At 52.4% G+C, this 20,172-nt stretch overlaps 5 protein-coding genes across 5 annotated transcripts; 1 reads left to right on the top strand and 4 right to left on the bottom strand.

The window, feature by feature from the left end:
- Nucleotides 1-1,920: 1,920 nt before the first annotated feature.
- Nucleotides 1,921-3,862, bottom strand: QC761_510030 (uncharacterized protein). Its single transcript, XM_062880209.1, has 3 exons — nt 2,566-3,862; nt 2,106-2,486; nt 1,921-1,971 (listed from the first exon to the last, which is right to left on the bottom strand). The coding sequence occupies exons 1-2, from the start codon at nt 3,548-3,550 to the stop codon at nt 2,149-2,151; spliced, it is 1,323 nt and encodes a 440-aa protein (XP_062731550.1). The 5' UTR covers nt 3,551-3,862; the 3' UTR covers nt 1,921-1,971; nt 2,106-2,148.
- A 425-nt stretch (nt 3,863-4,287) lies between these two features.
- Nucleotides 4,288-5,778, bottom strand: QC761_510035 (uncharacterized protein). Its single transcript, XM_062880210.1, has 2 exons — nt 5,411-5,778; nt 4,288-5,351 (listed from the first exon to the last, which is right to left on the bottom strand). Exons 1-2 carry the CDS (start codon nt 5,560-5,562, stop codon nt 4,340-4,342), a joined length of 1,164 nt encoding a protein of 387 aa, XP_062731549.1. The 5' UTR covers nt 5,563-5,778; the 3' UTR covers nt 4,288-4,339.
- Nucleotides 5,779-5,971: 193 nt separating this feature from the next.
- On the bottom strand, nt 5,972-11,297 carry QC761_510040 (uncharacterized protein; the record flags this gene model as incomplete). The annotated part of the gene is made up of 6 exons (XM_062880211.1): nt 5,972-6,086; nt 6,181-6,905; nt 6,936-7,705; nt 7,799-10,504; nt 10,561-10,874; nt 10,945-11,297. The coding sequence occupies 5 exons, from the start codon at nt 11,295-11,297 to the stop codon at nt 6,483-6,485; spliced, it is 4,566 nt and encodes a 1,521-aa protein (XP_062731548.1). The 3' UTR covers nt 5,972-6,086; nt 6,181-6,482.
- Nucleotides 11,181-12,346, top strand: MRP10 (40S ribosomal protein mrp10). Its single transcript, XM_062880212.1, has 2 exons — nt 11,181-11,716; nt 11,769-12,346. Exons 1-2 carry the CDS (start codon nt 11,611-11,613, stop codon nt 11,936-11,938), a joined length of 276 nt encoding a protein of 91 aa, XP_062731547.1. The 5' UTR covers nt 11,181-11,610; the 3' UTR covers nt 11,939-12,346.
- Nucleotides 12,347-12,839: 493 nt separating this feature from the next.
- CDC24 (Guanine nucleotide exchange factor for Cdc42p) lies at nt 12,840-20,038 on the bottom strand. The gene is made up of 5 exons (XM_062880213.1): nt 19,880-20,038; nt 16,847-19,820; nt 16,249-16,791; nt 15,954-16,196; nt 12,840-15,878 (listed from the first exon to the last, which is right to left on the bottom strand). Exons 2-5 carry the CDS (start codon nt 17,447-17,449, stop codon nt 14,160-14,162), a joined length of 3,108 nt encoding a protein of 1,035 aa, XP_062731546.1. The 5' UTR covers nt 17,450-19,820; nt 19,880-20,038; the 3' UTR covers nt 12,840-14,159.
- Nucleotides 20,039-20,172: the final 134 nt, after the last annotated feature.

Genomic DNA, 20,172 nt, shown 5'->3' with positions numbered 1-20,172 from the left:
GTCCTAGTGGGTGGTGCGGCGCGGCTCCTGTGGCGTCAACCTGTCGCCGAGTTTAGCCCATCTTCGACGCTCCTCGGCTGGTGTTTGGCTCTGCATATAGCAGAGATCATCACCACATCACAAAAGGCTGGCCAAATAACACGAACCTCACATCTACACCGTCCCTTATTCGCATCAAGATGGTCCGGTTCAAGCCTATGTAACCATCAGCACGAACACAAGTTCAGCGCGCTTGAATATTGAACTCCAGCCCGCCAACAGCATTGTAATACCATCAGGAGAAACTCCGATAGTATGACGGGTTTACACTTTTAACTCCCTGCTTATTTCCCGTCGTCATGGGCCACTTTCCATCCGAGACGGAGGCCGTGGCAACTGGAGTCGCACACACCACGAGTTTTGTATGGATATTGGCGTTGTAGTGGTGACCTGACACTGACATACAACTGCCTATCTTGGGTATTGCTCGCCTCATGTCTCATATCGTTTTCCTATGCTGACACGCCATGTCCTTGTGCTAGGTACAACGCTCTAAAATCGGCTCCGGGAAAGCAAAGTTGGGGGCCAGATTTGACTGCTACTGTGGCTTTTCTCCCACTTGCGCTCCAATCCCACGCCGTGTTACACATGCCGAAATGTGATTGGCAGAGAATACCAAAATTGATAGAACCGGTGGATTATATTTATTCTTTATGAAGACACGCTCGAATCCTGCTGGATACGGACTTGTGTCTCGATGCTGAGTTTAAAGTGTGAGAAGGGCGGTAGAGTCAGGGTTTAGAACAGCAGTTCAATTCAGCGAATAATCTTCAGTGGCCTCAAGGTCCTTGATGAGGACCCTTCTGACTTTTGGCTGTCTGGTGAGTTTGTAAATACCTAGCTCTCATCAAGTGCATCGTATTTGTGTAAGTGGTGTTGGTAGTGTTGTTGGTCAGGGTCACAGGTAGTTGGTCTTTGCAGTGTAAATTCAGACGAAGAAAATCCCTGAGGGATGTTCCTGAGATGTTTGTGAGATGTAAGGGTATCGTCCTTGCAGACACTCCTGCGACTTGATCAGACCCGAGAGAGGTCTCCAAAGTTGAGTATAAAAGGGGGTCACTCTTCCCATCTCAAACCATCAGAGAACCTCCAGCAGCCACAACAACAATAACAACAACTACTACTACTACTACAACAACAACAACAACAACAACAACAACAACAACAACAACAACAACAACAACAACAACAACAGTCAAGCTTCTGAAGCATCTTGGCTTATCTTCAACTCCTCAGCTGCGCTCCCGCCGTCCGCCCCAGAAACCTGATTCTCTCCAGGTCTCATTCCTCACCGAAACCATACATCCTCCTACATATCTTATCCTCTTCGCCGCCATAGTGTCTGGCTTCACCGTCCCTAGCGATCAGCCGGACGGTGTCTACAGCGTCAGCTGCGCCGAAAACGGCACCGAGACCCACACCCTTCTCGCTCGAGCCCTGAGCGATGAAGAGTTTGCCCAACTCACCGCTCGCAACGCACAAGAGGAGCTCACCAAGCCTCCGTCCCGCATCGTCTCTCGCCAGTCGGACGCCACCTACTGCGGAAGCTCCCAGCAGAACCTGGACCCCGGCTCGACCGACAAAGCCGTGGGGGCTCTCAAAGATCAGTGCAAGCAGGGCGCCATCAACAGCGGCCTGAACTTCTACTGCCTAGGCCAATGTGGTACTCATCCGCTCGAAAACGAAACCTCGAAGTTTTGGTCCTCTACCTATATCTCCGAGAAAGGAGGAAATACTCTAGATATAAGAATTGGCCAATAAACATCCACAGAACTCTTAGTTGCTAAGGATCCTACATTACGAGCATTTAGTTACAGTAAGTAGAGTAACCTCCAGCCATGCTTTTCACCATGACTTTACGGAGCTTTCGCTCCAACAATACCAGCAAGAATTTTGATGGGCCCGTCAATCTTGGCCTCCCGCAATGATCACCTGTATAACTGTTAAACACTGTGCTCACACAGTAGAATTGAGATTTAAGGTCTTGATTCAGGTGGCCTTTGTGAAATGGTGTTTGAAGGATGCTTCATGAACTTGACAAGGGCCTGCACATTGGTTCTACTTACCCATCCGACCCTACAGCAAAGTCTAGACTCTAGCCTTGACCTCTCACAAACGATTGAACCGGCATCGTCGGCAAGCCATGATCCTACACTGCCGACACTCATAGATGAAATTCGGAAGCTCATCGTGGCACTCGTCGCACTCCTGAGGGCCTCGGCGTGACTTCCATCTCTCGTGTCGACACTCGTGGTTGATAATCTGGTTCTGCCTCTCTTGCTCGACTAGGTTGACTCGCTGCCAGTCTGGAAGCCGGGCGGCTCCGGCGTTGCGACCCACAATAACGTTTGCCCGATCAAGGAGGCGGTTTTCCTCCCACTGAGGACAACTGCAGTTTTTCCAGGGCTCTCCGCAAACATAGCAAAACTGCGCACCGCAGCGGCAAGCTTTGGAATATCAAAGTGGCAGTCAGTTCATGTCCGTCACGAAAGACTACAGGAATCCAATTTTGGGAGAAACACTCACTAATGTGGTAGCATCCGTGACCGAGCTCGACAAATCTCAAGCAAGACCGACATTTCTGCCATCCCTCAGCCGCCGCGAGACGGATGAGCTCTTGCGTGGCAGGGTCCTCTGGGCAGTCACTGTTTGCATGAGCCGCCTTCTTGCACACGTCACAGGTTCTGGCGCTGCACCATGGGCATGTTGCAATGTTTCCCTTGATAGCCTGCGGTGGGACAAAGGTTGAGCAGGTTGGTAGGTGACAGTAAGTTCGGTTTGGCGTCTCGAGCTCAATCTTCCTGGCCCGAAACTGTCCAACGAGCGCTGACGGGAGGAGGGGTCGGCAGCTGTCCAGAAGGAGTTGATTTCCGCAGCAGCGAGGCGGAAAGAGCGACTCGTCCAAGATTGAAGACTGAAATAGGGTCTTTATACAATCGCGGCAGTAAGCGTGGCCGCACCCGTTGCTGTTGACCATGTCAAAGGAGAAGAAGGCGTTATTGCACGCAACACATTCCTTCTTCTTGCTGTTCTCTCCTGACACTTCTTGCTTTCTGCTCGAAGCCCAGGCAGATGATTCCGCATGTCCACTCGCGCCAGCACGATCCGGAGAGATCCAAAGCTGTTCCAGCCTTCCAAGCGTTTCGTCGTCGAGAGCAGGCGTTGCTGGCCGTGGAATTGTGCTGCTGTACGGATTTTTCGTTCCAGACAACTGAAATGCCATCTCCCTGTCACTGGCGGCTCGCTGCTCTTCTACTTCCAGAGCTCGGATCACAGCGGCGTCTTGTCTCACTGCTTGCGTAATGCTCTTGCTTATGGCTTCGTCGGCTAGGAGCTGGGAAGTGCGCAGTAATTCATCGCGGTATCCTTCGATGGCGAGGGCGAAGTCGGGTTTTTCTCCCGAGCGGCCCTTGCCTTTTTGGCTGGCCGTTTCTCCAAGAGCATGAAGGTCGTCGAGTTGCATCTGCACCATGAGACGCAAGGTCTCAGGGTCGAGACCAGACAGATCCATTACGCCAAAGGTCGGTAGTGTGTTATGCTTGTTGGCAAGAACGGGGTCGCGGCGTGGGGATCTCCAAGAAGAGGATGAGGTCAACTTGATAAGGAAGAGTTTTCACCTTGTCATTTGGCCGTCATAAGTGTGTGTGGGGAAAACTGGGCGAACAGCAAACGGAATGTCTGCATGTCTAACGAATCTTCATTGGAGAAACGGGTAGATGCTGCAGGCCTCAATGTGTTTGATGACTGATGACTGAACCGGGGCTTAAATGGGCTTTTTGAGTTGGCCGGTGGCCGCCACGCACCACAACAGACACTGGAAAAGCTCAACAATGAAAAGTGCTAAAAGTTGAATACGAGATAGGCGCTCTTCGGTACGCCTATCTCACCTGTGTGGCTCAGGTGGCCTGTGTCGTGTTCGTGCATCTCAAGCCTTGATTGGGACTCATGATGATGAACGATACCATCTTCATGATTGGTCCACGCCAAATCCTGACTTCCAAACGGTAACTCTTGATACACACAAACCCAAGTCGCACCTTCCCGACTCAAATACAGCAACTTATCTTATATGTGTTATGGGGTGATACCCAGGTTAGGGTTCCTTGGCTGGGGAGGCGTAGGAGGCGGAATAGTTGAACGGAAAGCGCATTTTGTGGGTGGTGGAGGTCGGATAATGCTTAACGGGGTATAAGGCACTCAGCACACCTCCTTTTGCGAACAACCTTTGGTGGAAACCACGCTCAATTATCCAGCACACGACTACACCCACCTATATAAACCGCTACCACACAATCCCATCTTATACGATCCTAAATGTAACCGCCGTACACCCCGACTGCGACCAAGTCGGTCTAGCAACATACAAATAAGCACCACAGCTAAAAACCACCCCAAACCCCCTCTCAGGAATCCCGCAGCTCATGATCCCATTCCCATCCACATTGCACGTCACAATCGGATCCCCCTTACTCGCAGCCTGCGCGTCCGTCTCCATATACAACACGCCAACCTGTGCGCTGGTCTGGGTGGAATACAGCTTAATATCCGGGTTGGAAACCAACCAAGGCTGTCCGCTGGACGTAAACTCAAAGTCCGCCGCCACTGCCGCGCCAACATTGTTGATGTCGTACTGCAAATAGCCATTGACAATGGTGAGGTATCTCCCCTGACGGGGGCCGTTGTTCAGGACGAGCTTGCTCTGCTGGGTTGGCTGGATGATGTTTGTTACTGTTGTTGTGGTTTGGAGGTTGGTGCTGACGGTTGTCGTGGTGGTTACGGTTGCGGGCTTGACGAGCACGGTGGTGACGACGACGTTGATCACTGATTCCGAAACGGAGGGGGTGGCGCTGCTGACTGTTTCGTAAAGGGTCGAGGTGGAGATGTCGGCCGTGGCAGTGACCGTCTCGGTGATGTCGCCTACGGCGCCGATGCAGGAGCAGGCGGAGGAGTATTCGGCTTCGTCTGAGCAGACGGAAGCCGCCGGCAATGTCGGGGTGATGGTCTCAGTCTCGGTAGTTGACGGCTCAGTCGTCGTGACGGTCTCGACTTGGCTCACAGTTGATGACGACGACTTTCTCGTGCACCCCCTGCGCTTGCGCATTTTCTTGCCAACGGGTGGGGCAGGGCTGGCAGTGACGGTGGTCGAGACGGTAACGACATTTGTAGTGGTGTACTCGGTTGCCGTCTGGACAAGACTATCATACGAGGTCAAGGTCTCCTCTAACGTTGACGTGGCAGTGGTAAACGACACGATGACATCGATGTATTCAACAGTCGTGGTAGCAGTGACAAAGACCGTCTCGGTGGGCGTTCTGTTTAAATTGAGCTCAGCAACTGCACCAAACCCGCTAGATATAAAACATGAACCTACACAGTCGACACGACAGGCGACCCGAACTGGGCCACGCAAGACGAGAACTGCACGGCCGCGTCATTGCCAGAGAGGCCAACAACCTGGTTCAGACAGCTTGTATCCAAGCATGCCGGATTAAAGGGGTTAACGGAGACTGTTGCGACAGGCATCTTGAGTAAAGCAAAAAGAGTGTAACGATGCCTGAGCTGGAAGGGAAAGATATCAACGAAAGTCGGTCCTTGAAGAGGCGTAAGGAAGACAGAGGTCAGACGACCAGCTCGTCGTTGTTTTTCCCATCCTTAAACCCCAACGATAGAAAGATTTGCCTGGACCATGTCGCGGGAAATTATTTTGGATACTCTCCGCGTATTCAATGCTGATCGGTGATGGCTCTTTGCTGGATGCCAATCCAGGCCCTTCCAGCCAACCAGAAGACTGGGGATCCCCTGGCATAAACAGCTGAGCCGCCCCGTAGAAAGTCGATAGCGCATCCTAAAACGAGCATTGTCCAGCCTGCTGGTGTTGATGGTCTGTGCCGTGCAGAAGCGAAAAAGAGAAGCATTTCTCCCTGTTGCTGACTGAGCGAGCTCTCGGAGATATTGACCCGTGAGAGACAACTTGTTCAGGGGCAAGTAAACACAAATGTTGTCTCCTTGCATGCTTCAAGCTATTCAGACAAAACGAGAGCGTGGTGCTGCGTAAACACAAAAGATCAGGAAACCTTGGAAGACCAAATCGAGAAAAACACAAAAATCACAAATACTCCTCAATTGTAATCCATAACATACCTATCCACCATTCCACATACCATCCATCTCAATGCACAATATACCTACACAATCCCAAATATAGTACCACCCTCCCTAACCCAACAAAGGTATCTCCTAGACAGGCCACACCAAAGCAAGCCAAACAACGGGGTATTCGCTTTCCCGAGGAAGAAAAAAAAGGAGAAACAAATAACCACAACAAGACAACAATGCCTATATCCATCAACAATCCCAACCATTCATCCATCCCATCTATGCAGTGTCATCCATCATCAATCCCAACCCATGCCAAACTGAATCCAAATGCTAGTAAAACCAACTCAAGATGAAGAAGCCGCAGGTCTCCCCCTCCTCTTGGGGGCAGGCGTCCCGTTAACAGTGGTCATCCCCAACTTGGCAACGTCAGTCCGTCTCGTCGGCCTCCCAGCGGCCTTCTTGATGCCCGAAGCCGAAGCAGTGGCACGCTCGGCAGGCGCGACCGCAGTGGCCTTGGTAGCAGCTGTCGAAGCAGCAGGCTTGGGCAAAGCAGTCTTCGCCCTTGAAGGGATAGCCCGCTTGGGAGCCGTGGTGCTCTCAGCAGAGACAACCTTCTTCATAGGAGTCGGCGTCTGCAGTCTGGTAGATCTAGTGCTGCGTCTTGTGGAGGCGGCAGCGACAGGGGCGGCAGCCTTAGCAGCAGCAGTCTTAGGGGCATCAACCTTAGTGGCAACAGACTTAGAAGCAGCAGCCTTGGGAGCAGCAGCCTTGGGAGCAGCAGCCTTGGGAACAGTGGCCTTGGGAACAGCAGCAGTTGATGTGGATGCCGTAGCGGCAACAACCTTCCTTGTCCTGGTTTTCGGAGGCTCAGGTTTGTTCTCTGCCATTGACGCAGCCTTTGATACAGTAGGAGGAAGCGGCACCTCGGTGATGGTAGGAATAGCGAGCTCATCCATATCATCATCATCCTCCATGGCCCGTGACATCATGAAGTTGGTCGTTGTGGTGGTCTTGACGACAGGAACATCCTTGACATCGTTCGCATCGGCAGCCGGTAGGACTGGGGACTCGCCCTGGTAACTAGCCAGTTCCTCAGCCCACCTGACGTTCTTGACCGTCCGATCTGGGTTGGTGCGTGGCTCCTTGGGCTCGGCCTTGGCCTCGTTGACTTTCCACGAAGAGTCCTCAGCATGCCTCGCCAGAATCACAGCAGGGTGGACAGCTTGGCCCTTGTTCTTGCGGGTGTTGACCCTCGTCATGGTAGCTAAGTCCTTCTCCTCGTTGCGCTGCCTGGCCATGTTAAGGGTGGCATCCATGGTGCTGTCATCCATGGCTCCCATTCCAGGCAGCCGCACCGGAATCAACGACAAAGCAATCGAGTTTGCCGAAGGTGCTGTGGGCCGGAGAGTTCGAGTGCTCCGGGCACGGGTAGACCTCCGGGGAGCTTCATCATCCGGTGGTGGGGGAGCAACGGGAGTGCTTCTGTCGAGGGTGTTTTCCAAGGAACCGAGGACGCGCTTGCGCCGGCGCTTGGGAGGAGGCGCCTGACTGGGACTATCCGGGGCATCTTGCGGGGCGACCATATCTTTAGCTTGGCTGTCCTTCAAATCTTCGAGCTTTCTCTTCTTAACAGGGCTGGGGCTGTTGGGGCTCTTCTCACCCAAGGGCTTCCTATCCGGGGGCGCATCGGCCTCTGCATTGAGCATGGGCGAACCGGTAGAGGAGGTGATGGTGCTCATTGACCCAGAGCGACGCTTGAGACGGGAGTTTTGCGCTATCGAGGCTGCTGCAGCGGCAGCGGCGGCGGCCTTTGCGTTCTTATCAGCAGTCACCCGCGTCACAAACTTCCGCAGCAATTCCGCCTCCGAGTCGTCGTGCCTCGCCTGCAATTGAATCGTATCGTTCTTTGGTTGAGGGGGCGGCACCGAGGTGAAATCGTCATCCACTGCCATGGTAAGCTCATCGCATGCTTCATCAACTACATCTTGTTCGACTACTTCATCTTCATCCAGGTCGTCCGACTCAGCCTCGAGTTCATCGGCAAGTGTTGTCACAGCAGGTTGCACAAGCTCAGTTGGCGAGGATTGACGGCCATGAATTGGCGTAAAACCTGAGGCCTCAGATGCGTCGACATTGTCTTTAGTCCTTTGTTCGGGTGTTGAGACCTTCCCTGTCTCCTCGCTTTGTGCGATGGGCGTGGCCTGAGGGGGTGTGCCAGGCGCCAAGACTTTGGCCTGGGATACAATAGCCTCGTCCTCGGCTACCTGGGGAGACAAGGGAGCATCGCATTCAGGAGTGGGAGAGCTTGTCCTCTCAACCTCAACGGGCTCCTTCTCGTCTACGGTATCTTCAGCGACAGGGTCGACAACCGTGTCCGCATCGCTCTCAAATGAGAGGGCCACAGGAAGAGGGGCGGTCTCTGGCAAAGATACCTCTTCATCCTTCGCATTGGCCTCGGTCTCTGGTTGAGAGGGACTGGCAACAGGCGAATCGGTAGGCTGCTGTTGTGGCGAGGCAATTAGGGGCGAGGTAGTCGTGGTGGTGACGAGATGTTCCGTAGAGAGGTCGACACTGCAAATGCTGAGGTCGGAGAGCTCGCATGTATCATCCATCGAGGCAAAGCTATCCTCATGGGCGCCCGGTGTGGAAGGTGAACCACCCAACTGGTTGAAACGGGAAACCTCGTCTTTTCTGGCGCTGCGCTTGATACTTCGCTTGATGCTCAACTGGAGAACAGCATCAAGATCATGATTCTGGAGAGGCGTTGAGGGACTACCAGGGGCCACCCTGGTGCTGCGAGGGGTTGAGGGAGCGGCAGGCATGTCGTTTTTCTCAATGGAAGATTCCTCAGTAGCCTTGAGAACAACGCCCGGCTCGATGAAAGAGATGGCCTCATGTTCTTCGATGACCATGGATGGGTCTTGGACCTCGACAGCAGAAACGGCCTTGACGGGGGATTTTCTGGGAGATTTCCTCGGAGACTCAATGATAGTGGACTCCTCGTAAATGGTTGACAGACCTTCGGGTTCGTAAGGGGTGAAAGAAATGTCGCCTTCGGCAGCCTGGTGTTCATAAACCGGTGACTCCTCGATCTCCGCCACTTGGTCTTCCTCGACAAGCGCGGACACCTCTTCCACCTCCGTGGGTTCCTCCTCAGGGGCTGGCGACTTTTCAACCTCGACTGGCTTGTGTTCCTTGACCGGTGACTCTTCGATAGAGGCCGGGAGCGGGGTAGAATCCTCGAGAACTGATGGCTCGTCCCCTGCATCGGTCGCACATGGAGCAGGGCTAGCTGCTGCCTGTTCTGACTGTTGCTGCGGGCTGGCATCCTTGGCTGGTGCGCTTTCTGTCATGCCTGAGATGCCAGTCATAAGAGGACTGAAGAAACCATCCAGAGGTGCAGATGGTTGAGGAGTTTCATCGAGTTTATCGACACCAAAGGCGAATCGCCTGGGGGTCGAGGCAACAGCCTTGGATGGTTGACCAAAAATGTCCAAGTTGGTCTTGGCATCAATCTCGATAACATCCTCCTTCGAAGACAGAAACCCTCCGCCTAGCGTACTGCGGCGCCCCTTACCACTATCCATTCCTTTGTCAATCAAGGCGTCAAGGTTGTTGAAGCTATGTCGTCGATTTGGACTATTGCGCACAGCGTCCAGACGGGAGATGCCAAGAGATTTGCGTTCAGTTCTACGAGCAGCTGCAAGAGAAATGCGTCGACGAGCTTCGTGTTGAGGTTCCGCAACGCTATCTGATGCCGGTTGGTCAAAGATGAGGGGAACAGGACTGTCGGTATGTTGCAGCTGTGAAGCAATGGCTCTCGGGGTCGTTGTTACTGGTGGCAGCATCGCTCCAGGGGTCGAGGTAGCAGGTGAGGGTTTCGAGGGAGATTTCTCTGGCGGGCTCATCTTGGGCGATTCCAACACCACCTTTGTTGGAGTTGCGTGGATTCTGAAGGCCCTGAGCGGTGAGTCGGACACCTTGATGGGCGACAACATCGTAATTGTGGGCACCTTCTTGACAGGCGACAGGGCAGACACCGATTTCTTGGTGGGGGAGAGCCTAGGCATCAGCAATTTCCTTGGTGATTCGTCTCCGTCTGGAAAGAGAGTAAAGCGTCTACTGAGTCTGCGCGTTGATCTGTTCAGTGAAGCCTTGTCGTCGATCTGGATCGTTGGCTCGGCGGCCTGAGGAGCAGATGGTATCTCGAAGTCGGTAGTCCGGTCCATGTTTGGTGGAATTGGCCAACGGGAGTTATGTCGCTTTCTTGGTACCCAGCTCAGTCGGTTATCCGGGAATGTACCGTCCTTGGTGGTGAGGCTCGTCTCCAAGTTCTTGGCTTCCTCGTTAACTTTGTTCACGAACGCTGTCGACAATGTTAGTCCCTCCCCTCAAGCACAACACGATGCAAGATGAGCGTACCTCTCGCCTCGCCCAAGTCCACACTTCCAATAAGACGTGCGTTCCTCGGCCGGTTGGTCCATTTCGCATCACCGTAGACCGGAACATGAGCACTCCCCCTCACGCGCTTTCGCGGGTTCTGGCCCCGCGCATCCTCAAGCTCGGCCATGTCGCGTAGATAGGCATCGCGCGCAGGATTCGACCCACTCGAACCGGGGACGCGTTTCCAAATCTTTCGCTGTCTATGGCCTGCCGCGGGGTTGACCGCAACGCGCTGCCATGGTTTTGGGGCTGGAATCCTTGGTGGGAGGAAGGCATTGGCTGTGACTCGGGGTCTGGAACGTACACACACTGTCAGCTGGAATTTCCCCCAAAACTCCAAAGGGCAAAAGTCGAAAGACATACTGCTCTGTAAAATGCAAGATATCATCAGTTTGCGCCGCGGCGGCGGCCCGTTCCAAACCACCTGCGAAACCGAGCATCTTGAACCCAAAGTCGCTGTGGTGGATCTCGTGAAAAACTGAAGGATATTCTTTTGGCACGCAAATGCAAAGTAAAAACAGGACGAAAAGTAATGGTTCAATGCCTGCTACTGCTGCTTCATGTCGTAAATAAGTGTTGCTCGAGCACCAATGACGCGTTGTGGTGAAAGCTGCAGAAAAGAAACCGCGAAGCTCGCCAGCGCGTGTCGGTTGATCCCCCGGTTCCCAATGAATTTCAAAGTGGACATGGGTTTGAACTTTGAAGGAAACGGGCATTTGTTTACATCTTGAATTTCCAGCCAATCATCGAGCACCGCTCTCTTGGAAGACTTCCCGGATGGTCCTAGCGCTCCGAGTGCTCAACACCCCACGCTCCACACCGCCTTCCATCCTGGCACATTTCAGTCTTATCAGCACGTGAGCTCCTAATCTCTCTGTACCGTTCAATAATGGTGGGTCCTAATCGGCGCAACATTTCGAGGAACCTTGAAGCCGACGACAGCCCACCTGACCTTGCGATGCAATTGCTGTTGCCATAACACGCCACTTCGTCCCACCCCTCTAATCCCGAGCGACAGCAATCATAACCATGTCCAAAAACCCAATTCGTCTTCCCCCCCTCCCGAGGCTTCGGGTCCGCAACCCAAACAAGCGCGAGCAAAACCCCTGCCTCACCATCATGTCCTCTGTCCTCGGTAGGTCTGCTCTGTTTTCCGACAAGGTCCACAGGAGCTAACTCAGAAACAGCGTGCTGGGCTTCCGCTGGCCACACTGGCAGAGCATGCAATACAGTCGAAGACGCCCTCCGCGCCTGCATGGACGCTCCCAAGCCCCCTCCGAAGCCAAGCAACACCATCAACTACCATCTCCAGAGACTGTCCTCGAAGCTTATCAAGCAAGCGTCCAAGAACAAATAAACGGGTTGTTATGAAAAAGGAAGGAACAGGGAGAAGGAGATGAGGATGAACTAGACGGGATTGATTGCCACCTCCTTGAACAACACGCCGTGGGACAACAGCGAAGCCCTGGGTGTTGACAGCCGTACGAGGGGTTTCTGGTGTAAGGGAAAGCCTGTGTTGCGCCGGGAAATGGACGGCCATCTCGACGTGGAGGAAGCGCATGACGGAAGCCAGGACTTGCGGAGCTGGGCAGCGGAGCAGGGGAACGTTGGTATAAACAAAACGGGCCGAGCAAATTGCATCGGGGAGGGGCGTTAGTGCTTTTTTTGGCTGTAACAGGCTTTGACAAATACCCGCCGTCATGAAGATGATGGGTTTGTATATAAAATGTACAATATGAAAAATATACGTAAATACCCAATACCACCACGGACAGACTTGTTGAGACGGCCAGTTAGCCTTGGTCCAGCACTTGACCATCCGACAGCTCTAGTAGCATCTATCCAAAGTTCACTCTCCACCAGAAAAGTGAGAATAACATTCTGAGGGCTGCCGGAGAAATCTCAAGTCCCAAAGCCAAAGAGCTATGCCATGGCTATCTGCGTCGTCTTCAAAATGACAAGTGGAACAACCTGAATAACACAGCCATCAGAGTAAATGAATGTCGAACCCTGGAAAAAGGAGGCAAGTACTTACCGACCAAAGTCTGTGTTGTAAGAAATGAAAAACACACGTATCCTACCGAACCAATTCCGCTTCCACAAAAACCTTGATTTACCTTACTCTCATCCTAAAACATTCCCCATCAAAGACTCATAACCCCCAACTCACAGGGAATACCAACTTGCCATTCCAAGTAAAACCCGGTACAGACTTCACGCTGATAAATCACAAGCATATGTAACACCTAGATAGCACAACCCAAATCAAAACCTTTATCATCTGTATATATCAAGACTGACAAAATTGTATATCTAGGTAGGTACCCCCTCGATCAAACCAACGTCTTCCAAAATTCCAATAGGTACCCACCTCCAGAAGAACAACACTACAAACCACCACAGATATATTTCCCCCCCAGAATCAAGGTAAAATGAGTGTCAATACCCCCCAACCAAACACGCTTCCGCAAAGGAGTGTCACCCATCCACTCATACATCATCATCCTCACATCATCCATGATCACATAAGAAGCGTCTTCAGCCACCAACAACACACCACAGCAAAACCAACGCTGCAAAAAAAAAACAAAAAATAACTGGGTATTCATGGTACGAACAAAGTACGAACGCAAGATTAAAAAAAAACACCAAAAGAAAAGAGTCTAGCGACATTCAACAATCACAACAACATCATCATCATCAACACCCCTCCCAACACCCTCCACTGTCCCTCCCCCTTAATATTACCTCATCATCACTTATAACTTCTCAACTACCACAACAAATAACCATAGCCACCGCGTCAACCATACCTCCCTAACCCCACAAATAAAGATAAAGAAAACGAAAAGAAAAAAAATGAACGTCTGTTTTTGGATCTCCAAGGAAATAAAAACAAGGAGAAACCCCCTCAGCTAAACCAAGCCCCCCTCCCAAAAAGCCTCGAACACGCTCCACCTCAGCAAAGGTCTCCTCCTGAAAAAGACTGACACAGTATGGGATGTGGTTTGTGTCTATAATGTGGTGTTATGGTGTCCATCTTCGTTGGTGTTGTCAAGGTAAGCTATGCCATGGTTTTGGCTGTGGTGCTGCGGTGGAATGATGATCCTGTCGGCCGTCAAGCAGCAGTGTCGTGGTGTTGTGATGTGTTGTGCTGGCGTTGCTGGTGATGTGGTATATTGTCCGCGCTGAAGTGTTCATCCTCCTCCCCCTCTTGGCGTAACCACGCCCCTCTCCTCTTCTCCGTCTCCAACCCCATTCAAAAAAGCAACCAGACATAAAAAAACATTCAACCGATGGCTCCTCTATGAGTTTGATGATGAAAATCCCGCGCAAAGATTGGAATAAAACGAAGAAAACAAAAAAAGGCTGATGATAGAAAGGAGGGTATGAGATAATGCGATGTGTGTGCTTTGGAAACGGGACAAAGGAAAGAGCCCTAAGAAGGCGCTGTGTATGGGTGTCGTCCCAGGGCGAGATGTATAGTGTGATAAGCTGGGTGAGATAGTGGTCAAGAGCGAATTCCTCCATTCTTCTGCGTGTCAGGCAAAGGAGAAGAGAATAGTTTGAATGGTGGTTTACATCTCACCGACACAGAAAAGTTCAATCTCATCCATGCCTTGAGAACCGCGCATGCCCTCTTGCCACTCGGAAATGGCGATTTGGATGTCCTCATCGCTTTCAATGGTCACAAAGTCGCCATCTTCATCCCGATATCGCAACCTCAGCTCTCCCTTAGAGATGCTGCTGTTGGTGAACTTGCTGAGCCGGTGATCAATGCGGTCAATCAGGTTCACGTAGTTGAGCTTGTCAAAGTGAACGATAAGAGTAAAGTAGTTGCCGGTATCGTAGTTGACCCTTACCCGGAGTTGACTGGAAAAGGCAGTGTCTGGCGTGGGAGGAACCATGGATTGGCTGGAGGTGATCGGCGCCGTTACCAGACCAGGGGCAACGGGCCTCGAAGGGTCAACGGGAGCCAACGGTGCCAGTCCAGGAGGCGGAGGGCCGGCCGGTGGTGGGATGTTGGCACCACTGCCGGGTGTACCTTGACGGGGATAAACAGGTTGTGTTGGGAACTGCGCCATGCCGCCATACTGTCGTTGACGTTGCGCACCTGGGGAGCTGGTGTTTGTGCGCAATGGCAGATCGTTTGCGGGGCTGCCCGTGTTGCTCCTTGGGATATTGGAGTCATGCCGTACATGGATCGGGTGAGGTGGATGTCCCTGGTTCAAATGAGCAGGGATTCCTGGGACTGCTGGAACGGACTGGCCAGTTCGGGCGGCTTGCCCATTGATGTCAGGCGTACTATAGCTACGGCTGCGCTGCTGCTGCAACTGGGCCGCGTGCGCCGAGTCACGTTCGCGAGGCATTACTGGCATGGATGGACCTCGGGGGTTCCGTCCATTTGCGGTAACCATGCCATACGCATTGTTTGGAGTAGACCCATCTCTTGATGGAGCTCGGGGTGCGGCAGGGGCTGTATAGCGATTGCTATCCTCGGGTGCCCATCCAGGTTGTGGTGTGCCCGTTTTCGGAAATGGATAACCTGTCTGGGAAAAGATACCACTCGTGGTACTCGTCCTGCTGGACGCTGGAGACTCGACTACTGGCGAAAAGTAGGACTCAGCACCACGAAGTGGCGAGGCCTGGTTGGTCTGGATGTTCAATGGGGTGGGAGGCTGAAGAAGGGGGAAGCTCGACGGCGGTGCTCGAGCGATGCCTGCCAGGGATTGCGAGCTGTCGTTGGTGGCTGAGCGTGTCCGCAAGCTGGTGCTCGAAGCATTGCGCGGCATTGTTCCAGGTAACGCCATGGGCGGGTTGTACGCAGCCGGCGTGGCAGTCCCCGACGGTGCGATCAAAGTGGACGAATCGTCATCATCATCATCGTCCTTCTCGGCGTATGGGTTTTCCAGTCCACTACTCTGGGAAGCCATCCACGTGAAGTTCGTTGCCGGTCTCTCCGGGCTTTGTTGCACCTGGCCTGTCTTCTCCTTCCGTTGCTGTTCCAGTCCGGTCGCCCACTTCTTCATCATTTCCTCATTCTGGAACTTGATGATAAAGTTCTCCACGCCGGGATCACCCTTCCACCAAATTTGGACAGTGTATGAACCAGTCTTCGACAGTGCTACCACATCGGTCACATTCGTCATAAAAATCCGACCCTTAAGCTGGAGCTTATTGTTTTTGTTGCGAACCTTCGGTCCAGTCGACTTGGTCTTGTCCTTCTTATCCTTATTCTTGCCTGGGAGCAACTCTTTGCAGCAAAGCAAGATGTTCTCAAAGAGATAGATCTCATACTGCGTGGGTAACCCATCAGCATCATATATCTTGTTGTCAAAGACCCCCCTGATGAAAAGGTAATTTGCACTTACGTCCTTCTCTTGATCACTCTTGCCCGGGATAACGGTGTAAACACCGTGCAATATGAGTTTCCCAAACTGGCTGACTTGGTGATTTTTCCAGTCGTCCACTCTGCCCATCAATTCTTCCAGTGCTTCGTCGAGCTCTGCGCGATCGACTGCTTCGTTGGCCTTTTGTAGCACGCGGCTGGCTGCTTCAATACCTGCCGAAAGGTCTGCTCTGACCGTTTCATCGTCACACTTCTTGAGCAGTTCCTATCTCCAAGTCAGTACACGGCACACCAGTAACATGGGAAAATACACTTACGTTCAGAAGAAGTGGATATTTGACCAGTCTTTGCATCGGCTTCAGCAAGAACCCGTCAAGCGTGTTCAAGTCGCAGGCTACAGCGTGTGCTGCCGTCTGGATCTTGTCAAACACCTGGCTTGCTAGTTTGCCAGCCTTTTTCTGGTTTGCAATGAAGGGCTGGTAGCAGTTGTTGAATACCTCCTCGTAGGCTACAAATGGGCTTCCCCATTCTTGCCTGGCAGCCGGCATTGAGTTTGTCGTTTCTACCCTGATTAAGAATTTGCGTTGGCAGTCCAAGATGGCATTGATGTTAAGGAAAATGTTGTGCACAACATCTCCTGGAATAATGCCCCTCTCTTCTAGTGTCTTCTTCAAATCCTGTAGGTTCTCGAGATCCTGGACGTACTTCCGTTCCGTGTCTACCATCTCGCGCACAACGTAGTCTCGGTGGCTCATTTGAGAGCCTGGTTGCATCATATCGTCTTCGGGATAGGGCTGAACTTCGAGCATAAGACCCTTGGCCTCCAGAAGATCAAGAACATAATTGATTACAGAGGTAACCTGAATCATTGTTAGCAAAACACCCAGCTAGATCGGTGGGAAGGAATAAACACACCTTGACGAAACCCGTCGTGTCCTGTCCTGTCAAATCCGTAATGATGAAAGAATCAGCTGCGGGCACATTGAGCTTGGATTTGCAAGCCTCGACAAATCTCAGGATCGCAATCTTTGCCAGCTTGGACTTGTTGGCTCCAGGGGGTTCATCGACCTGGAGTGGCACTTCGGGTTGGAGAGCATTGTAGATAGCTAGCAGTGGAAACCCTGATCGCAGCAACTCCCAGAGCGATTCCACTGGTCCCTCCATGGATTCGGCGGCCATTTCATTGAGCTGCTCTAGATACCCCTCAAAGCCGGGAACCTTGGCCAGCCGCTGCTTTAAAGAAACGCATATCTGGTATAGAGAGCGCGACGCATCGGCCTTTTGGTTGATGATGTTATTGGTGGCCACGACATTACCAGTGGATGATGCGGCGAAGGTTGTGGCGTTGTTCAGAGAGTTGAGAGACGTCGAGGAATTGGTAACTGGAAAAGTGGACGAGCCAGAAAGCTGGCTCACGCGTGGTGGCGCGCCAGGTACAGTCATGCTGGTTAATCTATCGACAACATCCATTGTTGCGGCAGGGCCGGTGTTCATGCGGAGTAGGGGAGCATGGGCCATAACCAGCTCTCCATCCGCAGACCGCCGTGTGGATTTGCCTGTAGAGGCAGTAACCGGAGTCGGGCGTCGACGTTGGGTCTCTACAGATCTCGATCGGTCGGTCGGTCGGGGGAAGGGATTGAATTCGGGATACAACGGCGACGCAGCTAGGTGCTCGCTGTGTAGGGCGGATGAATGTCAGGTCGGTCGGCTCGCGGAATGTTGCAACCTAGCCAGAGCTGAAGTCTACTTTTTTCGAGGATCTCGAGTCGCACCGGGTATTGTCGAGGCTAGGTTGTCGGCTCCCGCCTTGTTTGCCTTGTCCCGCAGCGCTTGCTTCCTCGCCGCCACTTGTATCGCCTGTCGCCGGAATGGCAGGTGCTGACCGCGGCGTCTCTCTACCGGTTGCTAGTGCAAAGTGCCCAATCCGTGATGCTGCGAGCCTCGACGTCGCAGTCTATCAATGTCGTCTTCGTCGTCGTCGTCGTAGTCAAGAGCGTTGCAACACTGTGTCTTATGTTCCAGTCGTCTCGTCGGGCGTGGCCGATCCCAGTTCCTGCGTGGTGCTGCTCTCTCCCGTGGCTGGGGTGGCCTTGGCTCGTCGGCTCCCTTGCTCGCGGACAGCGTGTGGCTGAGTGGTGGTGGTGTGTCGGTGTGCGGTCGGGTGCGTGCGAGGTGTTGCGCCGGCTCGCGATGTCGCAAAAAGTGCGAGGATAACGTTGACGAGAGTGCTACTCGATCTCGCGCACGTAGCGGATAGCGGGTGCGGTGTTGAGATGTGGTTTGAAACGAAAGGTCGTGGCAAGGACCGCTCTCGGAGATGGTTGGTTGGCGTGCGAAAAGGATGAGCCAGCCCGGGGTTGGGGCGTTGTCTCTTTCAGCGTGTGGGTTCCAGTTCGCTGTGGTCTGTGGTGGTGGTGAGTGCTGAGTGGTGCCCGTGGGAGAAAATGGGGGCCAAGAAATGTGCGGGCGGGGCGGGGACAACGGCCGGGTGTGATCAACGGCTGGCGGCCAGTGTCCCTAACTTTAGGTACTTGACCGCTAGCCTGCCCGCTGACGAGATTCCGCTTAGGAAACATCATTTTGGCCTCCATTACTGCTGGGAACGAATGTAATGCATTTTTGATTGTCTGTGACTGTCGCTGCTGCTGTGATGGGCCACCCTTGGCTATAGATCGAAACATGAATGTTGATGTCCCCTTCTCAGCCTTATTAGTCGTCAATGTCCCTCGCGGTAACGCTAACGTGCTCTCTGCAGGAGAGTGACATTCTCCCCCGTCTCCCTCTGTGTGTGCCTGGTCGATCGGCCAACAGGTCCAGTACAAAGTGCGGTTTACCTGACAATTCCATGTCGTGCCGTTCGCATGACTGTTTTTGGAATCAAGTGTCCTGTGTCGAGTGTGTTTGGGAATAACACATCCCTCGAGCTTTGCCGAAGCGTGTTTCGAGCCTCCATCGTCCAAGTAACTTGTCTACCCGATCTTTTGCTGTTCTAGAGAGAAGATAACAACTCTTGGAGAATCAGGATATGGATGACTCTTAGAGATCAATGCTTACTATAAAGAATAGGGCCGCGAGTAAGTGAATGCAGATGAGTTATTGTGTTCATGTACATTCAAATCAGAAGGGGTCCAACCTGCTCCACCTCCCATCTTGGTAGGTGCTCCATACTGGGGCTTGTGCCTTGCCCAACCAATTTCCAACATTTTAAAGCCCTCGGAAGACGGCAGCGTTTTCCTTATGGCTTCCATTTCTGAGTTGGTTGCTCTTCTAGAATATCTCCCTCGTTGTCGTCTTTGCCGTTTCCAACCGGCGATGCATGAGGCGGAGGGGTCGTGCCCCTCCATCAGGCATCAGGCATGATTTGGGGTGGGTCCAAAATGTTTCAGTCGTTTCCCCAATCTTCGGCGCTAATCCATATTTGACTTCCGAGTGGACCACTCCCTAAAAGCTTAAGCCAACTCTTGACAACCCCAACCCTTCTAAAGCACGGCAACGTCAACAGCAATAGTCCCGTCACCACGTTGCTGTCAAAGAGCCTGCAACAAACTCGGAAATCCCGCCGTCAAAGATCTTTGTCATTTCATCAGGCCACTGCAAGAACAATCAACAATGACATTCTCTGAGTCTTCTCGGGCCCTGATGCACCCCGAAATTCCATTTTGAGACCCGATAGTGTGGTTGCGGAATTTTGGAAGAGAACAAGATCTTTTCCATGATCACCTATGACGAGTCTGTGCTCGTCTCTCCTTTAAAGCGTCGAGTTGGCCTAAAATCGAAGTCACTAGGCTTTACCTGGTGTTGTTTGAAAAAAAAAAGGACCTGGGGCTTTCAATGTCATACCTGTATGGTTGTACATTTTGAACGGCCTCAGCCACTCAATCATATAAGCCTTCATTATTATAACAATCATCAACACATACACCATAGTAACTATAAATGCCCACATACCAGCTTAGAGTTCAGCCTCGTCGACGGTGGCATCTAATGGAATCCAACTCAGCGACTAGAATAAAGCGGGAAAATAGATGCATAATCTCATCAAAAGCCGCCGAGTGTAAGGAAAGGTTTTACAGCAAGTAGACACTACCCACTCAAAACCGACTTTTGGTGATGGCTCTGTGCTGTTGTTCCATAACTTCAATTTGAAGTGTAAGCGGGGCTAACCGCTTAAGACCGCAGTAGACCGCTCGGACCACAAAGTATGAAAAGTGGGACCAACCCCCAATGCCGTGTTTGTCAGC

Source organism: Podospora bellae-mahoneyi, chromosome 5, assembly GCF_035222275.1.
Source record: "Podospora bellae-mahoneyi strain CBS 112042 chromosome 5, whole genome shotgun sequence".
Taxonomy (NCBI): domain Eukaryota; kingdom Fungi; phylum Ascomycota; class Sordariomycetes; order Sordariales; family Podosporaceae; genus Podospora; species Podospora bellae-mahoneyi.
This window is presented reverse-complemented; position numbering and strand designations above follow the sequence as displayed.